This window comes from Nicotiana tabacum, chromosome 15 (genome assembly GCF_000715075.1).
Source record: "Nicotiana tabacum cultivar K326 chromosome 15, ASM71507v2, whole genome shotgun sequence".
Classification (NCBI taxonomy): Eukaryota; Viridiplantae; Streptophyta; class Magnoliopsida; order Solanales; family Solanaceae; genus Nicotiana; species Nicotiana tabacum.
In genome coordinates, this window is record NC_134094.1 from 123,937,398 (window position 1) to 123,957,452 (window position 20,055).

At 35.7% G+C, this 20,055-nt stretch overlaps 2 protein-coding genes across 3 annotated transcripts; one reads left to right on the forward strand and one right to left on the reverse strand.

The window, feature by feature from the left end:
- The first annotated feature begins 7,617 nt into the window (after positions 1 to 7,617).
- Positions 7,618 to 16,057, forward strand: LOC107800835 (LEAF RUST 10 DISEASE-RESISTANCE LOCUS RECEPTOR-LIKE PROTEIN KINASE-like 1.2). Of its 2 annotated transcripts, none has more exons than XM_016624076.2 (4): positions 7,618 to 8,534; positions 14,509 to 14,541; positions 14,639 to 14,899; positions 14,968 to 16,057. In XM_016624076.2, exons 1-4 carry the CDS (start codon positions 7,757 to 7,759, stop codon positions 15,885 to 15,887), a joined length of 1,992 nt encoding a protein of 663 aa, XP_016479562.2. In that variant the 5' UTR covers positions 7,618 to 7,756; the 3' UTR covers positions 15,888 to 16,057. The 2 variants fall into 2 exon arrangements, with proteins under 2 accessions (XP_016479562.2, XP_016479563.2); XM_016624077.2 differs by lacking the exon at positions 7,618 to 8,534 and adding an exon at positions 9,232 to 14,290.
- Positions 16,058 to 16,597: 540 nt separating this feature from the next.
- Positions 16,598 to 19,529, reverse strand: LOC107800833 (LEAF RUST 10 DISEASE-RESISTANCE LOCUS RECEPTOR-LIKE PROTEIN KINASE-like 2.4). Its single transcript, XM_016624074.2, has 3 exons — positions 18,922 to 19,529; positions 18,249 to 18,703; positions 16,598 to 18,155 (listed from the first exon to the last, which is right to left on the reverse strand). The coding sequence occupies exons 1-3, from the start codon at positions 19,341 to 19,343 to the stop codon at positions 16,990 to 16,992; spliced, it is 2,043 nt and encodes a 680-aa protein (XP_016479560.1). The 5' UTR covers positions 19,344 to 19,529; the 3' UTR covers positions 16,598 to 16,989.
- Between the last annotated feature and the right edge of the window lie 526 nt (positions 19,530 to 20,055).

Below are 20,055 nucleotides of genomic sequence, written 5' to 3' on the forward strand. Positions count from 1 at the left end.
AATTACCGATAGTTGGTCGGTACACTAAGTGACCGCGCGTTGACTATGTTTGACCATTAACCGACCATCTTTGGTCGGTTATTGTCACGACCCTAAATTCTCTCTGTAGGAGGTCGTGATGGCACCTAGTCTCTAAGACTAGGTAAGCCTATCAATGCCGAATAATCATAAATATCTGAAATAAATAAACTACAATTCAAATAATTAAAACTCCCAAAATCTGGTAGAAATAAGTCACAAGCTTCTAAAATTTATTCTCAATATTTTTATGTATCATGATCTAAAGAAAAAAAATAAGGAAACAACATAAAATGATAGAAGGGGACTCCTGAGTCTGCGGACGCTGGCAAATATACCTCGAAGTCTCTGTGCGCAGGTAGCTTCACTGACGTCTAAACTGGTAAGATGTACCTGGATCTGCATAAAAAGATGTGCAGAAGCGTAGTATGAGTACACCACAGCGGTACCCAGTAAGTGCCAAGCCTAACCTCAATAGAGTAGGGACAAGGTCAGATCAAGCCCTACTGGAGAATAGATAATGACATGAAAAAATATTTAAATAATTTAATAAGATAAAAATGACTGCGGAGATGAATCAAATAGTATGTCACATTTAATGACACCAATTAATTGTAAATAATATCTCGTGGAATCAAAACACAATTTTCTTTCAGCTTTATGAAAATCACAATAATTAATCGAAGGCAACTATGACCATAAATCAATATCAACAAGGACACTACCGAGGTACCACCTCGTAGTCCTAAATCATAAATAAATTCACAATATCTCATTTCCTTATATCACCGCGGGAGCCTTCATAATTTATTTAAAAAAAATATTTTTTCCGAAATAGCATCCCGCGTTTTAGCCTCCCTTATCATACCGCATGACTTCTAGTAGTCACCCCTACTAGTCACGCGTATCAAGCCACCCTTATCTCATCGCATACATTTCAATCCCCAGACCTTATACCACCGCATGCGTATCAATATCACAATTTGCACCTCAAGTTTCCAATATTTTAATTTTCCAAAAATAAATCAACAACAATATTTTTCAATAATAAAGAGCTCACGGCTCATGCCAAAATATTTCAAAAATAATATTTTTTCACAATAAAGAGCTCACGGCTCCATCACAATGAGTACCAAAAATCTTGCGAAAATAATCAGGAATAAAATAATTCAGGAAAATAATATTTCATATTAATAATACTTAATTTAAAGAAAATCAACCTTCAAATAATGCACAGTATAAAAGAAATCAAGTTTCAATCAAGCAGGTAAAACAATTAGCTGGAAAATGTCAAGCAAATTTAAGGTATACAAATCAAATCATTAATGGAGAATATAACAAGATTTAATAATTTAATTAATATATAACAGTGATCTTCATAATTTGAACACATAATCCTTCACATTTAGTCCGTGTACACACTCGTCACCTCGTGTATACGACTTTCATCACATTATAATTAATACCAATCCTAGGAAAATTTTCCCCACACAAGGTTAGACAAGTCACTTACCTCGACTTGCTCCAATTTAACCAAGTATTATGCTTTTTCCTCAATTTTTTGACTCCGATCGACTCGTATCTAGTCATAAGTAATTCGATACAGTCAACAAAAATTATAGGAATCAATTTCATAAGAAAATACTATATTTTTCAATAAAATCCAAAATTAGCTCAAAATTTGCCCGTGGCTCGGAATCCGGCGAAACTTATAAAATCCGATAACCCATTCAATTACGAGTTCAACCATACCAGTTTCACTCCAATCGGACTCCGGATCGACACCGAAATCTCAAAAATTCAATTCTCTGAGATTTCTAAAATTTTCCAAATTTCAATCTCAAAACACTAATTAAATGGTGAAAACAATGATATATTTGTGTAAATAGACCAAATTCGAGTTGGAATCACTTACCCCAAATGTCTTTCCTTAAAAATCTGTCAAAAGTCGCCTCTGTTCAAGCTCAAGTTTGTCAAAAATAGCAAATGTTGAATGCCACTGTTTTTATAACTTACAGATCTGTCGAGTTCGATCTTGGGAGCTCGATCTGTCCAGTTCGATCAGGGACCTCGATTTTGTCAGGGACCTCGATTTGTCAGGAACCTCGATTTTGTCAGGGAGCTCGATTTTTGTCAGGGAGCTCGATTTTGACAGGCAGCCCGATTTTGACAGCATTTCCAGCAGAAAAATTGCAGCAGCTTTTGCAGCAGCTAAGTCCCACTTTTGATCTGTTAATTATCCGAAACTCACCCGAGGCCCTCGGGACCTCAACCAAATATACCAACAAGTCCTAAAACATCATACAAACTTATTTGAAACCTCAAATCACATAAAACGACGCTAAAATCACGAATCATGCTCCAATTCAAGCTTAATGAAACTTAGAATTTCCAACTTCTACATTCGATGTCGAAACCTATCAAATCAAGTCTGATTGACTTCAAATTTTGCACACAAGTCATAAATGATATAACGGAGCTGTGAAAATTTTCAGAACTGGATTCCGACCCCGATATCAAAAAGTCAACTCCCCGGTCAAACTTTCAAACTTTAAATTCCTATTTTAGCCATTTCAAGCCTAATTTCACTACAGACTTCCAAATAAAATTTCGATCACGCTCCTGAGTCCAAAATTACCATACGGAGCTGTTGGAATCATCAAAATTCTATTCCGGGGTCATTTGCACATAATTCGACATCCGGTCACTATTTGAACTCAAACTTTAAATTTTTATCAAAATTCCATATCTCGGGTTAGGGACCTCGGAATTTGGTTCCGGGTATACGCCCAAGTCCAAATTCACGATACGGACCTACCGGAACTGTTAAAATACTAATCCGAGTCCGTTTGCTCAAAATGTTGACCAAAGTCAACTCAGTTGTGTTTTAAACATCTAATTCACATTTTAATCCATTTTTCACCTGAAAACTTTCTGAAAATTTTTTACGGACTGCACACGCAAGTCGAGTAATGGTAAATAGTGCTTAGACCACATAATTAATCATTAAATTTAAAGATGACATTTTGGGTCATCACAGTTATTTTTTAAAAAAATATTATTTTTTTTGTGTTTTTATTTCTTAAAATATTATAAACTATAAAAAATTATTAAAAACTATAAGCATTTCTTTTATTCACATATATATTTACTATAAATAATTATAAACTATAAGCATAATCTTTATAAATAATTATATAATCTATTTAATTTTAATAAATTATAATAGCATCTATCTAAGTAAATTTTCTAAGTTATAATTAAGTATGTGAGTAATAAAAAGGTATATATATGAGACATTTATTTTATTCGAATTCCACATTTCGTCTTATATATTTATTTATTTTATAACTAATTATAAATTATATAGATTAATAAATATTAGTCAAGACGTTTTACCTTTTGTATTCATCTATCTAAGTTAAGTTTCTAAGTTATAATTAAGTATATGAGTAATTTCACACACACAAACACACACACATACATTATATTGTAATTGATGATCAATCACATACATTACTACGTACGAAAACTTTATCAATTGATGAATTGATAAACCAATATTATTCTATTTTAAATATGTTTAGTCGATTGTTATATTATTAACTCGTTTACGTAATGCTAATAACTTATTTCGTTTCTTTTATTTGTGATCCATATATACATGTCAAAGATGTTTAGTATTAATTCTTCTATATTTCATTCATTCATCACTAATAATGCATGACAAAGATTAATTAATATAGGTCGAGACGTTTTATTTTTAATATTCATCGATATAGGTCAAGACATTTTATTTTTAATATTCATCGATGCATCTAAGTAAGTTATAAGTCGATAAATCAATTTACAAATAGATATATTTGATGATGATCAATTATATATACTAATTAGATTATTGCTTCTTCACAAGTCTATCCCCAAAAGAACCCGATCTTGTGGCCCTAGAACCTCGTGTTCTTAGATGCGGCTATACCTATATATATATATACACACACACACTTTATTGTACGACTTTAACTATATATAGCTTGTTATAGTATATGTTAGGTTATTCATTATTTGTATTACAAAATAGTGTTAACGAATGACATTTATATTATTTAGATAGTAAATATTAATGTGATTCAAAAGTTTGACCATGTTTGATCTATGAACCGACCGAAGTTGATCGGTTTTTTTCCAGAAATTACATCTACCGACCAAAGTTGGTCGGTAAAATCTTCTCCGGCAATAACCGACCGACTTTGGACGGTAACTTTAACTATAAATTTTATAAAATATTTTAAATAATAATATAATTATTAAAATTTAAAATGTGGGTCCACATTACCGACCGATGTTGGTCGATAATAAAAAATGTGCTTTGACTAAGTGTAATGATCCGACCGGTCGTTTTGACTATTGCAATCACGTTCCCCCATCTACTACTCAAATTGTGAATTACAGTTGTTATTTGGCTTGCTGGGGTAATTGGTTTGGGTTCGGTGAGGTTTTGAAATGATTTGGAGCGCTTAGTTCCAAGGTTTAGAATTTAAGTTGAAAAGGTTGACCGGATGTTAACTTATGTGTAGCGACCCCGAAAAAATTTTGCTAAGGAATTTAAGGTTTGGTGGTGCCGAGGTAGATCAATTAGTACAAAGAAGCTCGTCACGGCTCGGACTTTTTGGGTTGAACAATGCACCGATGTGTAAAGAAAAATTTTGTCGGAAAAGGGTCATTTCTGCGACTACTATGCGGTCGCAGAATCACTCTGCAGATCGCATAATGGTCGCAAAGTGGATCAGGAGAGGGGCAAGATTTGAGAAAAATCTGCAGTGCACTATGCGACCGCAGACCTGTTTTGCGGTGCATTATGCGACCGCGGAACAAGTATGCGGACCGCATAATGACCACAGACCGGGTCATTAACGCCCAACTTTGGAGGCCAAATTATGCGGCCAGTATGCAAACCGCATACCTGTTATGCGATCGCATATGCGACCGCATAACTGCATTGGAGCTTCCATTCTTTCTAATTTTTGACCCGACCCATCTTCGATTTATAGCCCTTGAAGCTCATTTATGAGCCAAAATCTGATATTTTAGAGAGAGGTGAGAGCATTTTAGAGAGAGAAAGTGAAGACTTGGTCATTTATCCATCAATTCTTGTTCAAGGTTTGAAGATTTCACAAGGATCTTGCTAGGGCTTCAAAGAGGTAAGAATTTCTTTCCTCAATTCTTCAATTTCGGGTTTGGAGTAAAGATGGGTGATTAATAGTATGATTCTTGGGTGTAAGAGTATTATGTATACATACCAATAAGGTTGTGGAAGGATTGTTAAGTTCAAATGGGTAAGGATTGGGTTGAAAATGGCAGAAATCTTCATAAATTTTAATTGAAGATTTGAGGGTCGAGTTGATGTCGGATTTCAGTGAAATTTATATGGTTGGACTCGTGGTTGGATGGGCGTTCATATTCTGTAACTTTTATCGGGTTCTGAGACATGGACCCCACGGTCAATTTTTGAGTTAATTTCGGATTTTATTGAAAAAATTAGTATTTCCTTATGGAATTAATTACAATAATTTGTATTGACTGAATCGAATTAATTGTGGCTAGATACGAGGCTTTCGGAGACCAATTCTCATGGCAAGGGCATAGCGGAATAAATAATTATACGGGTTGAGGTAAGTAACAATTATAAATCTGGTCCTGAGGGTATGAAACCCCGAATTTTGGTATCATGTGATTATTTTGGAGGTGGCGCACATGCTAGGTGACGGGCGTGTAGGCGTGCACCGAGGGGATTGTGAGTTGGTCCGTTCCGAAAAACTGTAAAGTTGAATAATTTATTGTTAGCTATATGATCTCTATGTGTTGAAGAAATTTGACTATAAATCATGTTAGAAATCATGCTTAGGCTATGTTATAGTACTGTTGAGACCCGTAGAGGTCACATACTTGTTGAATTAATTGCTAATTGATGTCTTGTACTCAGTCATGATTTTTCTTGCGTATTATACCTCAGTCTTTCTGGATATTTGTTAATATACTATGTTATCTTTGTTTGGGCTGATCTTTGTGATTTCTGAGAGCCCGAGAGACTTGAGAAGTTGAGGACTGAGTAAGGCCGAGGGCCTGTCGGTGAGGTAAGGATATTATGGCACGTGAGTTGTCCGTGCAGGATATTATAGCACGTGAGTTGTCCGTGCAGATTATGGCGTTTGGGCTGTAGGAGCCCCTCCGGAGTCTGTGCACACCCCCAGTGAGCGCGGATACCCATTGAGTGTGAGTGCTGAGGGCTGAGAGCCGAGTGATTGTGCTGTTGTGATGAGCTGAGTGACTGTTGCCTGAGAGGCTGTACTTGCTTTGAATATGTTGTTGCACTTGGTTGCTACTTGTCATTGTTGTGAAATCTCTAAAAGAATTTATATCCGGATTACTTAAAATTGAACTGTATAAAATTGATTTGACTTAAACTGCCGGATTTGAAAGCATGTCTATTCTTTGCTGGAACTATTGAAAGTGAACTATGACTGTGTAGCTCGTCATTATCTTCAGTTCCTTAGTTATTATTGTTACTTGCTGAGCTGGTTGTACTCATACTACACCCTGCACTTCGTGTGCAGATCCAGGTGTTCCTGAATATAGCGGGTGTTGATCATTTCGCGCAGTTTATTTTTAGGAGATTTTGAGGTAGCTGACGTGTTCCGTAGACCTTGTCTCTCCTTGTCTATCTCCTTGTTTACTGTATTTGGTCTCAGACTATTGTAGACCATATTTTCCAGACTTGTACTCATATTAGATGCTCATGTACTCAATGACACCAGGTTTTGAGAGTGTTGTATCGGAAATTGCTAGATTTTTGGTATTGTGTTAAACGTTACGTTTTAAATTTAAAGGAAATCATGGATTATTGATGTTGTCGGCTTGCCTAGGACTGAGATAGGTGCCATCACGACAGGTTAGAATTTTGGGTCGTGACACTAAGCAAGTCTGACCATTGTGGTCAAATGTTTGACCAATATACCGACCAATTTCGATCGGTATGTAATTTAAAAAAATATAAAATATTTTTTGGTAGTTTCAGTCCATTGTGGACTGTTTTTTGATCGCTTTTGTGGACCGACCAACGTTGGTCGGTATCGCTTGGTTGGTTTTTTCTGGATTTCTAGTAGTGTTTGCCATATCAGCGTTTAGGTGGGTCGAAACTATCAAATTTTTAAGTTTAGGGGGGTGGGGAGGGGAGGGAGTATTAGAGACCATGTAAAGTTTAAGGAGGAACCAAACAAAAGTTTTCAAGTTTGGGGGAGTCCGGAATATTTTTGCCTTTAAGGGACGGATTGGGCATAAATAGTTATTTTTTCGTTCAACTTCAAATACTCTTTTTGTTTTTCAATTTCAACTATTTACATATTTTCCACACGTATACTTGGTGCCTGTCACCTTCTTCTCTATTTTACATTTCTATATTCCCATAATAAATAGAGAAGTCTGAGGATAATAGTGCGATTATAGAAATTTCATCATGTCTTTCTTTACTAATCACAATTACGATCACTTTCAAACCAAATTTGTCTGGATCCTATATATATGTGACTGTCTTGACTATAAGGTATGGAAGAGAAATTTAGCTACCAAAATCGAAGTTTCCTACTAATTTCTGTATGACTAAGTCAATTATAAGAAATATAATATTTAATATTCTTAGCTACATGTAAACCACAATACTCAGTATTGCATTTCATCAAACATCATGTGTCCAAGTCAATTATTCTCCTTCTTCTTCGTCTCTCTCCTTCTTTTCTTCATCAACTCCAGTGGAGCTAATACTAATACTATTACGTCCTTTGCATATTGCCCTTCATCTATTTGCCATGGACGTAATATTTCGTATCCTTTTTGGAGCCATGACAGTTTCAACTCATCATCTCCGCAGTACTGTGGTTATCCAGGATTTGGGATCCACTGCTCTCAAACCGATCCAATTCTTAACATTTCAAATGTTTCTTTCGCCGTTAAACACATAAATTACACCACGTACTCCTTTACCCTGGAAGATATTGATGCTTTTGATAGCAGAGATTGCCCCAGGGCACATCATAACCTCACTCTGGGAGATTTGCCATTGAAATATTCAGAGCTTGATCTAAACCTTACTTTCTATTTTAACTGTATCAATTCGCTTTCATCTGGTCTTTCGTTAGATTGCTTAAATTCAGGTGGAAACAAGTCATATTTATATATTGAGGATAATGAGCCGGATCATTTGAATTGGTACGGAATTTGTGAGAAGAAAGTGGTGGCGACGGTGATGGACAGTGGGTGGATTCGAGAACTCGGTGCGGTCATAGGTGAGGAGTTGACTGGAGGACTTAGCGCGGCTATGAAGGAGGGGTTCGTGCTGGACTGGGGGGTCGCAACGGAGTGCGGCAAGTGTGAGGCATCAGAGGGGCGTTGTGGTTACGACAATTCAACCAACGAGTCCTTGTGCTATTGCAAAGATGGCACCCTAAAGTTTGATCACTGCAACGGTACGTTTTCTTTCCGATGGATTTTACACAAATCACCTGTCATATTTATTATTTACTTTTTTTTAGCCATATACATTAATTATACATAATTATATATATAAATTATATGTCTAACCTACTATTTTTAGTTTAAGTGGTTGGGTGAGCGGTTATTTGGGTTAATCATGATTTTTAGTTTAAGAGCCCGTTTGGACATAAAATATTTTTTTACTTTTTTTCGAAATCAGTGTTTGGCCATAAAATTTTTAATTTTCATGCAGCAAATTGTGTGTCTTATGTTTCAGATAACTATATTTTTTTTATGAGTAATTAATTACCTGTTAAATGATCCGTAAAAACTCTTTACATTGTTTGTGTCTATGTGTTAAATCCTTGTTCTATTATGAATTTGAGTACTTAGGTATTTATCTTTCATTCCTAATAATATTGTGATCAAAATTGTCCTATTTTGCTGCTTTGTGTAGCTGTTGTTCTTTCTATGTCAAAGTTAAACTTTTGGTGGGTGTATGATTGAATGGTAGAGGTAACGCGAAGACTTTTTCCTCTCATTTCCATGTCTGGCTTAGGTGTTTCGTAGGACAGTCATTAACGGGTATTTGGTTCATTGACTAGCTGGCTTTAGAATTTTGACTTTGTCACAAAATATCATAGCCCTATCACCATCTCAACATTAGTGCCTTCATAACTCAGCTAACTCAGCAATAGGCGGATTCTTTACGGTTCAACTTTACAAAAAAATTAAGTAAACGAGTAAAGGCAAGAATATTGATGAATCCAATAATGTGGCTGAACAACTTATTAACAAACTAGTACTACATGACTGCTAAAATGCTCTTTAATGCTTTGAGTTGCCGTTTGGTCATAAATTTTGGCTGCTTTTTTTTTAAAAATAAATTGAAAAAATTGAAAAAATTGTTTGTTCTTGAAATATGATTAATTTTTGAAAAAAACATTAAAACAATTTTCAAGTTCCCAAAAACTGGTTTAGGACAGCTTTTGGGTGAAATTTTTTGTTCCACTCACAAAACTTCAACTTTTTTTTCAAATAAAATGCATGTCCAAACACAACTTAAACTTTCAAAAATTATTTTTCAACACAACTTCAAAAACTCTTTTTTTAAATTTTAACCAAATTTATATTCAAACGCTAGCTAAGTTCCAAACCTAGAACCTTAATTTGGAAACTGCAAGTTCTACTCCTTTCTTCCTAATTTATTTGACACTTTTAGCTTATCAAAAGCTGTCAAATCTAAATCACCCTAAAATAATTAATTATATTTAAAAATATAATATTTAAAAATACACAAAAGTACTGCTATATATTGCAATTCTCCTAATATCAAAATGGTGGTAAATACGTTGTAAAATGTGGGCAACGCTCAGGCTGTTTGAATCTTGTGAAACTACAAACAGATAAATTCAATGAAATCTCATAAACCGAGAAAGGTAAACTTTCTCTCACAAATGCATGTCCAAAATTTCCTCTTCCTCTACGCCACCTCATTCTCACCATCATATTCTTTTTTGATTACTTCCTCATCATGCTGTGGCAAAAAATATGAATGGCACTCCATTTATAATTGCTCCTATAGTCATATGATAATTCGATGTAAATATGTTTTAGCTCTTTCGTTTGTTTCCCATTTAATTTTTGTACTTTTGCTGGACCGTTAACAAATATAATTCATTATTTGTAATGTTTTGTACTTGTTAGTCGTCTAGCTCTTCATAGGTCCACCACAAAGTGCATTTCTCTAACCCGTACCAAAAACTGTTTACATCTGGTAGCTGAAAAAGTATATAGAATATGTATATTTCGTTTGTATATAATATAAAATATATATAAGAGTGACTATACAATGTCATTTTTTCAACTAGGTAAAAAGGGACGAGGTCAATGTAGGCCTTAAATCTAATAGCCCATTAGAGACTGCCAAAAGGCTAGCCCAAATAATAAGGTAAGAGTTGGAGACCACCCAGCGTAAGCCCATTTAAGCGATGCCCGTTTCAATACCATAAACCTAGATAGCATTTCCCGGTAATAGGCAAGGGGGGAGTGCAGACATACTCATTTTTTGGGCCATTATTGAACTTATAATTGCGTTGCACAATTTTTTTTGTTTTTTTTACCCACCTTGGAACAGACTTCATATGTCGCTCCTAAGTTCCAAAAATTCGAAAAATTCGGGTAGTTTTCGCGTCTGAAGTTATACTCGTGACAGTGCAACTTCAGACGCAAAGTTATAATTTTCAATTAATGTTCGCGTTTAAAGTTCTTTCCTCAGCGGCGAAGGAGGAGGAGGAGTCGGCTTTGTCCGAAGTTATCTTACTTTGAGTGCTAATTATTTAAAAAAAAGAAGTTAAGTACAGGTTAAATAGGGGCGACTCTAGTAAAGAAAAATAGGGGTGACTAAATTAGGTGTCCCGTGGAATTTTTATTGGGAAAAAGTTCAAAAAATTTCATCGGGTGTCCTCTTATTGGTTATTACTTTTCCGGCCCGTTAAATTTTAACAAATATAAATATCGGCAAAACTTGTGCTCCTCCTCCTCTTTTTCCCCCTCCTTCTCCCTTCTTTGCCGTCTTCTTCACATATATTGTGAAAACTTGAAGACTCATTGCTTATTTGTTGTCAATTTGGTGAAGAAACTTGAACATTATTAATAGATTTTTTGAGCTTAAATGTTGAAGAAGGAAGCGTAAGTTTATTGCTATTTGAAGGTCTAGGATTAATCCAACCATTGGGAATTGTTAGGATTAGTAATAGAATATTGAACATCAAATTTGGAATCATTTAGAATTTATGGACCAGTTGGATCAATTTTGAAGCATAATATTATGACCGAAAAAATCAGGTGTCATGCGGGAGCTAGTAAAGCAAGCCTTGAACAACGATAAATTCAATAACAAAAGATAAATATATCAAAAGAGACAAACATTTAGCGTGGTTCAGTCAATTGACCTACGTCAACGGGCGGAGATGAGCAATTCACTGTAATAAAAGAGAATACAAAATATTGAGAAAATAATCTCACGAATAGGCAAATATAAGTGACACACTAACACTTGTCCCCTAAAGTTCTCCCCCTAAACACGACTCTCAAACCTCATATGGCTACACTGTAGATGCTACTGAATGAGAAGGAAAGATCCTCAATTTATAGAAGTCCAAACATTTTCCTACAAGAAAAGGGACTCGCCAAATGGGAGATTTATGTTTTCTTCTAAGAATAAGAAAACCCAATTAAGGTAAACATGTTTCTCTTTCCTTCAAGAGGTAGGAAACCCAAAATATGATAAGAAAATTAGGATAACTCCTAACGTGAAATTTCTTAGAAACTTCTTGTGATTCGTTAGCAATTGTGAGTAATTTGTCCCAAATTTACGATACAATTTCGACTAAAGTCCTGCCAATCTGCCAAGACTTATAGCAAGCCTATCAATCATAAACTCTGGGTGTTCCATCAGATTCTGTGAATAATTTATTTTAAAGTTACGATACAATTTATACCAAACTTTTGATGAATTGTCAGGCCTTTTGGCAAGTCCATCTATTAGAAAATCCTGCTGATTCACTAGGACATTTTGTACAAAAGTTTCACTACGGTCAAAACCTATCGCTGTCAACCGACTTCGATCGGTTAAAAAATCAGCCGTCGATTTTTTAAAATATTTTATTTTTTAAATTCTTTTACGATGCCTTATTTTTGGCACAAAATGCGGGAAATTATATTTTACATCCCGCGAAATTTATTTTTCAAGAAATCGATCAACTTTGATTGGTTTTTCATTTAAAATAAATTAATATTAATATTCAAAAAACCGACCGAAAACTGTCAGTTATTTCGGCCGGTCATTTTAAAATACCAACCGAATTCGATCAGTAATTTTATTTTTTTAATAGAATTTGATCGTTTGTGAAATTTAATTGACTGATCGAAATCGGCGGTCGAAAAATATCTACCGAAATAGCTCATTTAGCGTTACATGTCGCCATCGATATTTCCTTTAAGATAGTTAGTCCTTAAAAGGGAATGTGAACATGGTGACTAAACAGAAGTTAGAGTACTCTTTTTTCCTCCTCATTTCTTCACTTTCGGTTCAACCAACTCAATTTAGAAACCTAAGGTCCTACACTCAATCTAAACTCAAATCATTTTATCCCCACATTGCTCAAATCTCAATTTTTCCAATCTCCCTTTTCCTTATACTAATATTTTAACTATATCTTGACTTACTTAAAAAGTAGTAGTTGGAATTTGACGTCAGCTAATAGTAAGACTTGCATCTTTTGTTATTTGCTTCTACATAATGCAATTACTATGTTTTACTTTCACACCTGAATTTCATTTTAACCTGACTTCACGACTCAGGCTTTTCTATTGTTGGTGTTAAGTTAATACAGAAGTTTTCGTGTATCAACACAAATATTCATGGTTTGCTTGTCAACATTTAATTTAAGTTATTGATCAATGCATAGTTACTTGTAATTACCTTTTAAATAACCTGATAATTTAAATATTTCTTACACTCTCAGTCCATAAAATTTAAACTCATCTCCATGACTACACAATAACATTTTAACGCGTCCCAATTTGATGGATTACTTGGCCTTAAAGACTTAACAAAAACTGGAATGTAACAACAACCTTAAAGTGGTCAGAAATGAAATATAACAACCCAATCATTGTATTATACTGGACTGGAGTCAAGTCAATAATAACTGTGTAGCTGGGGATGGGGACCACTTTTTTTTTTTTTTATAGTTGCTTCAAGTTTTAAAACATAGGTTGTCTTCATTGGGCAACAAGGTACTAATTGTCAAACTCTCACAATTATTTAATCAAACCAAAACAAAGACAAGTTTGAAATATTTGATTTATAAAAGATAAATTACACCAATTGCTTACAACTATAATCCTAATGCTTTCCTCTATACCAAAATACTTTGTCCTGTTCCTCCTTCTCCCTTTGCTCTTTCTTCTTGTTTTAGACATAATATGAACCTTCAAAGCCTATTCATGGTCAAGAAATCTGTTTCTGTTCTTGTCATTGCTATTCTTTTCATTACCTTAGCAGATGACACTCTCTCTATATACCTCAATTCTACTGCTTGTATTACACATAGTTGTGGTAATGGAGTTAAGATATCATACCCCTTTTGGATTCCTGAGAAACAACCACCTTATTGTGGCTTACCAGCTTATAATGTCGCCTGCAATAAGGATAAGTCACTTCTTCATATTTCTGGAGATGAATTTATCATTAAAGAAGTGTTTTACACAAACAACTCAATTCTCCTAGCTAAAGCAGATGTGTTTGATGAAAACAACAAATGTCCAGTACCAACACATAATTTTAGCCTCAGGGGTACTCCGTTTCGCTCAGGGCCTAACACTGCAGATCTCTTCTTCTTCTATGAATGTACTCAACCTTATGAAAGGGAGACATATGCTGTTAATTGTGCCAGCAATGCCACTCATCATTCTTTTGCTGTTTTCCATACTGAGCTTTTGGAGCACTCTAACTATTCAGTCGAATCGTGTCAAGATCCTGTTTATGCCCTTGTTGAGACTGATTCTTTAGATAGATTGCTAAAAATGAATTACATGCAAGTTCTGCAAAAGGGATTCTTTCTACAATGGGATGGGACTAATTGTAGAGATTGCCAGCATAGTGGAGGGCACTGTGGTGTTCAAAACAATGAATTTATTTGCATTTGCAAAGACCAACCCCAACAAAGGACTTGCCTTCATGGTAAATATAGATACTATACGTTTAAATTTACTGAGTAGAAAATATCTTGTCAAATCCTAAATAAAAAAAGGCAAGCCATTCTATTATTTATTGATCATGTTAAGGGAAAAAAAGGTTTCCAATTTAAGTGATAGTAGCTGATTAGTTCTACTTAGTACTACTGAGATACATTATTATTGTTTGGTATCAGTTGATCACCTGCTATGTTTTCGTTTCAGGAAGAAACAAAATCGGATTGAAGGTTGGCATAGGTGATTGTCCATTGAAGTTGTTCACCTTGATTTATCTTATTATCCTTCTATTCTCAAGAATGCTCAAAAAAATTCCAATGTACATTTCTTCTTGCAGGAGTTGGTGCAGCTGCATTTACTGCTTTGATGGCAGGTGTAATTTTTCTTTTCTATCGTCGTAGACAGAAGAAACTTTATGCTGGTTCGTCCTTGTTCTCGACAAGCATTCTCTCCTATCCCTCCTCAACAAAAGATCCCGAAAAGGCTACTAGCTTAATCGGAGTTCACCTCTTTGATTACAACGAACTAGATGAAGCCACTAACAATTTTGATTCCAAGAAAGAGCTTGGAGATGGTGGATATGGCACAGTATACAAAGGTAAGAATGATCCTATATTGAACTTCTAGTTGCTAACGTGTGACTGAGCTAGGATATGATGATTATAGGTAAACTTCGAGATGGGCGTGTTGTTGCTGTAAAACGTTTATATGAAAACAACTGCAGGAGGGTTGAGCAATTCATGAATGAAATTGATATCTTAACACGGTTGCATCATCCAAATCTAGTCACCCTTTACGGATGCACATCTCGCCATTCCAGGGAGCTTCTACTTGTTTATGAATACATTTCCAATGGAACAGTTGCTGATCATCTACATGGTGTACATTCAAAGCCTGGATCGCTTGCTTGGAATACACGAATGAAGATTTCCTTAGAAACAGCAAGTGCATTAGCCTATCTCCATGCTTCAGATGTCATTCACAGAGATGTAAAAACTAACAATATCCTCTTAGACAGCAATTTCTGTGTTAAAGTAGCAGATTTTGGCTTGTCTCGGCTTTTTCCATCGGATGTTACACATGTCTCAACAGCTCCACAGGGTACTCCTGGATATGTTGATCCCGAGTACCACGAGTGCTATCAGCTCACTGACAAAAGTGATGTTTATAGTTTCGGAGTGGTACTAATTGAACTTATATCATCACTGCCTGCTGTTGATATCTGTAGGCACCGACATGAAATAAATTTGTCGAATATGGCCATTAACAAGATTCAAGGCAATGCATTACAGGAGTTGGTGGATTCAAATCTTGGGTTTGACACTGATGACAAAGTAAGGTCAATGGTTACTGCAGTGGCGGAGTTGGCATTTCAGTGTCTGCAGAGTGATAGGGAATTGAGACCGTCTATGCAGGAAGTCGTGGAGGCGCTGCTGAGAATTCAGAGAATTAATAACACAACAGGGAAAACAGATAAGGGATGTCCTGATGATGATACAGGGTTGTTGAATAGTATCACGTTATTAGTATCACCTGATTCGGTTACTACAAAATGGAGCAGCAGTCCAACGACACCCAACTCCTAGTTTTTGCTCACATTGCAAGTTTTCTGCTGTTCTCTAGGGTGGTACTTGAGCACCTGCTATGTTGGTTGCCAAAACCTGAATTTCATAAACTTTGATTACCTTGGTTTTCTATGTGAAGTAGAATGTATATATTTCAGTGCAGCTCGTTTAATTTGACATTTCTTATTCGATTTCATCTTCTCAAGTCTGCTGATTAATTTTTGTAGCTTGCAATAGAAGATTAGGATAAAGCTTTAAAAGAGCGTTTAGTCAAGAATATATTATCTGCATAGACCATAGTGTAGTAGACCTACTTGACTGATTTTGAACATAAAATAAAAGTTTAGTGCTACTAAGCAAGACAAAGTGTTTTTACTTTTTACAATCCAGATTCTACAAGGAATTCACTGGGTTTGTTGTTGTTGTTGTACAATCCAGATTCTACGTGATCGCTCCTTTCTATTGATTTAGCTTTTATTTTCGTTACTCGAGTTGCTTTCAGCACAGTGCTCTTTCATCAAGACCACATCTCAGTGATATCTTCTTCTTTTTTTCGTTGTGGCGGGGGTTAATGCAGTGATCAATCTGAGACCATTCTTGATCTGATAAACTGAAGAAGCAGAACAGCTCATGTAATTATTGTACTGTCATAAAAGAGGAAATAAATGAGAGCCTGTTCTTGATATTCTAATGAAACTCTCCACATTATGTGTAATTAGAAATGTGGTTTTCTTGATAGAGAAGTGTTTCAGATACTGAAGGGGATTAGAGACTAAAAGGGCAGCCCGCGTTCACGCAGGGTCCGGGAAAGGGCTGCATCCCAAGGGTGTGTGATATAGGCAGCCTACCCAAGCATCAGTGGCCGATTCCACGGCTCGAACCCGTGACTTATAGGTCACACGGAAACAACTTGACTGTTGCTCCGAGGCTCAAGGGGATTAGAGACTAGTCTTCATAAATCATAAACATTTCCTTAGATACACCCTAGTACAATATACTGAAATACACATCTTTCGCGGTGAATTATTCAAGTCAAAAACTCACAATTACAGACACAAATTGAAGTTCATTACAACTCTTGTAGAAAGTTTCTTCTTTGGTAGCCATGAAAATATATGAAGGGCTATAAAATAGCAGATGCTTCAAGAGAACTAAGAGCTGAACTTGAAGGAGAAATCAAGGAGGCGTTGAGGGGCATTCCTCGCGCGCTCAAAGAATGTCTTCCTGAACAATAAGGAGTACATAATAAAGGTTTTGGTGGTACTTGTAAGGTCAAATTACCTTCTAACATGTCAATAACTTTGCTCATCGATGGCCTTACTGCTGGATCGGTTTGTATGCACCACAGTCCTACTAATATCATCTTCCTTGCAGTTTCTTCTTCTTCTTCTTTGTTTATAATCCCTTGTAGTTTCAGCTCATCGTCTAGCTGAACGTGCTGATACGCCCAGTAAGGAAAATATATCTCACTTGTATGGCTTACTTCTTCTTTCACATTTTTTCTTCCTCCGACCATTTCTAAAACCATCATTCCATAACTATAGACATCAGACTTGTGTGAGACTCCTCCAAAACTCCTACTGATGACTTCAGGAGCAATATAACCAATCGTCCCTCGTGCTCCTAACATAGATACAATGCTTTCTTTCCTTGTGCAGAGTTTAGCCAAACCAAAATCTGATATTTTAGGACAGAATTCCTCATCAAGGAGTATGTTATGAGGCTTTATGTCAAAATGCAAAATTCTTGTGTTGCATCCCCGGTGCAGATACTCCAATCCTTTAGCAATTCCAACTGCAATTTGATACAATCTGTGCAGTCCCAAGTGAGAGCCATTACCATAAATGTATTTCTCTAGGGATCCATTTGGCATGAAGTCATAAATAAGAGCTCTTTTGCTCCCATCAAGACAATATCCCAAAAGAGACACGACGTTGACATGGGAAGTTTGACTGATGCTCGCGACCTCATTGATAAATTCTTCTCCATCACCTTTAGTTGCTTTCAGAATCTTTACTGCAACAACTCGGCCGTTAGCAAGAATACCTTTGTAGACCCCTCCATAACCTCCTTCACCAAGCTTATCGTTGAATCCATGTGTCATTTTCTTGATTTCCTTATAGCTGTATCTCTTTGTTGCCAGTGATCCATATTGCTTAAGTAAGGCCTCTAGACTCTGATCTTCTGTTTCGCCGTTAATTAATCTTATGCACTTCTTGAATGATTTTCTATATTGTGTATACATAATTCCAAAGAAGATTAACATCCCAATTCCAGCAACCGAAATTCCTATTACCAGAGGAAGAAAAATTATTGGTAGGCTTTGAGAGGAATAATGAATCTCAAGTAGGCTGAAAATCGTTTCATTAAATATTAGCATACCTGTTGTCAACTTGAGAAAATGAATCTTTCTTGCTAAATTAGTGTTTGGTTGCATCAAAACTGACTTTACATTAACTGGACAGGTAAAAGGAAAAGTTGTATCTCCACAACGACAACGAAACTCGATATCAAATTCACATATCCCTCCTGAATCTTGACAAGCCAAACAGCCACCTGAGGCATCACTATAATCCACTTCAAACCCCTCATTCACAGCCTCCTGCAGCTTTAGAGTTGCGTCCCACAGTTGCGTATAAGCAGTAGAAACAAGAGGAACCACTATACTGAAAGAACATCCTTTATCATAATTTCCAACAATTTCATCAGCAAAGAAAACACCAGTGTTGGTTGTTCCTACCACAGAACAATTAATATTGCTTGGAAGCTGTACCTGTGACAGAACCTCAGGATTGCAGCCGTAGAATATGTTTATAAATCTAGTTCCAGGGACGTACCTGTTAGGATCGAAATAATCAGGTGTCATGCGAAAGCTAGTTAGCAAACCTTGAACGACGGTAAATCAGATAACAAAAGAGAAATATACCAAAAGAGACACAAACATAGTTCAGTCAATTTGACATAGTTTGTAGTACTAAAATATATATCTAACTTTATCCAATACTTATGAATCAAACATGCAAACCAAATAACTTGATCCGCCACTAGTACTTACCTGAGACCGTTGATTAAGGTGGTGTTATACTTGTTGAGATTGAACAAAGAAGAAGATTTTGGACAAACATTATGCCAAAGATTATCATGCACAATCCTCATTCGAGTTGAGGATTCGTTAATAGACAGTACATGAAATTTTGAAGGTCGATAACCCGAGTATTTTCTTTGTGAGAAGGAAAAAACAGGCAAAGTGGACAGATTATCTTTGCATTCAAGAAAGTAATCGTCTCGGCCACATAGTCTTGATCGCACACTACCTCCCCAGAAAGGATACTTAATACCATGTATATTTCCACAGTTGTAAGCAGCTTCGCAGTTTATACTCTCGCCTTCAAACAAAAAGCTGTAAGATGATGGAATTGTGATGACTAAAATTAGGAGGAAACAGGTTGAGAGTTGATATAAGAATAACATAACCATTGTTGGCTCTGGAACATATGAATACTATATAAATTTCAAGTTTACAGAATCAAGAACCGATCAAAACACTCTCTCAATCTGGCTAAAGAGCTGAATTCAAGTCAATTGAAACAGTTGAATCAAGTAAGAAACAGGTACTAGTTTAATGGGCTCAGAATTGTCAACACTTACGGCTTCCTCAACAAAGACTTTGACCTGCTTTAATTAAAACGGATGACCAATATACCATTCCATGAAATATTCAAGCCTCCACGGCACAAAAAATAAAAAATACTTGCAGTCGGTACACACACTAAATTATACAACAACGACAACGGCAACAAACCCGTAAAATCCCACAAGTGGGGTATGAGGAGACTAGTATATATGCAAACTTACCCTTACCTTCGGGAAGATAGAGAGGCTGTTTTGATAGACCCTCGACTCAAGTAAAAAGCAAAAAAGAAGTAGTAACATAAGCTGCAACAACTTCAAGGTAAGAAGATAATATAACAAAGGAGAGGAACCAATAAGGAATAAAAAATATGAGAATAGTCCTAATACTATTAGGGGTCGTTTGGTAGGGGTATTACTAATGTTGATATTAGTTATGCTGACATATTTCTTATCCATTGTTCGGTTTGATGTATTAAAGTATTGCACAATTTCTAAAAGACTTGTTTATTTACAAAAATACCCTCATGATAAAAAAAATTTATGTATATTTGCTGAT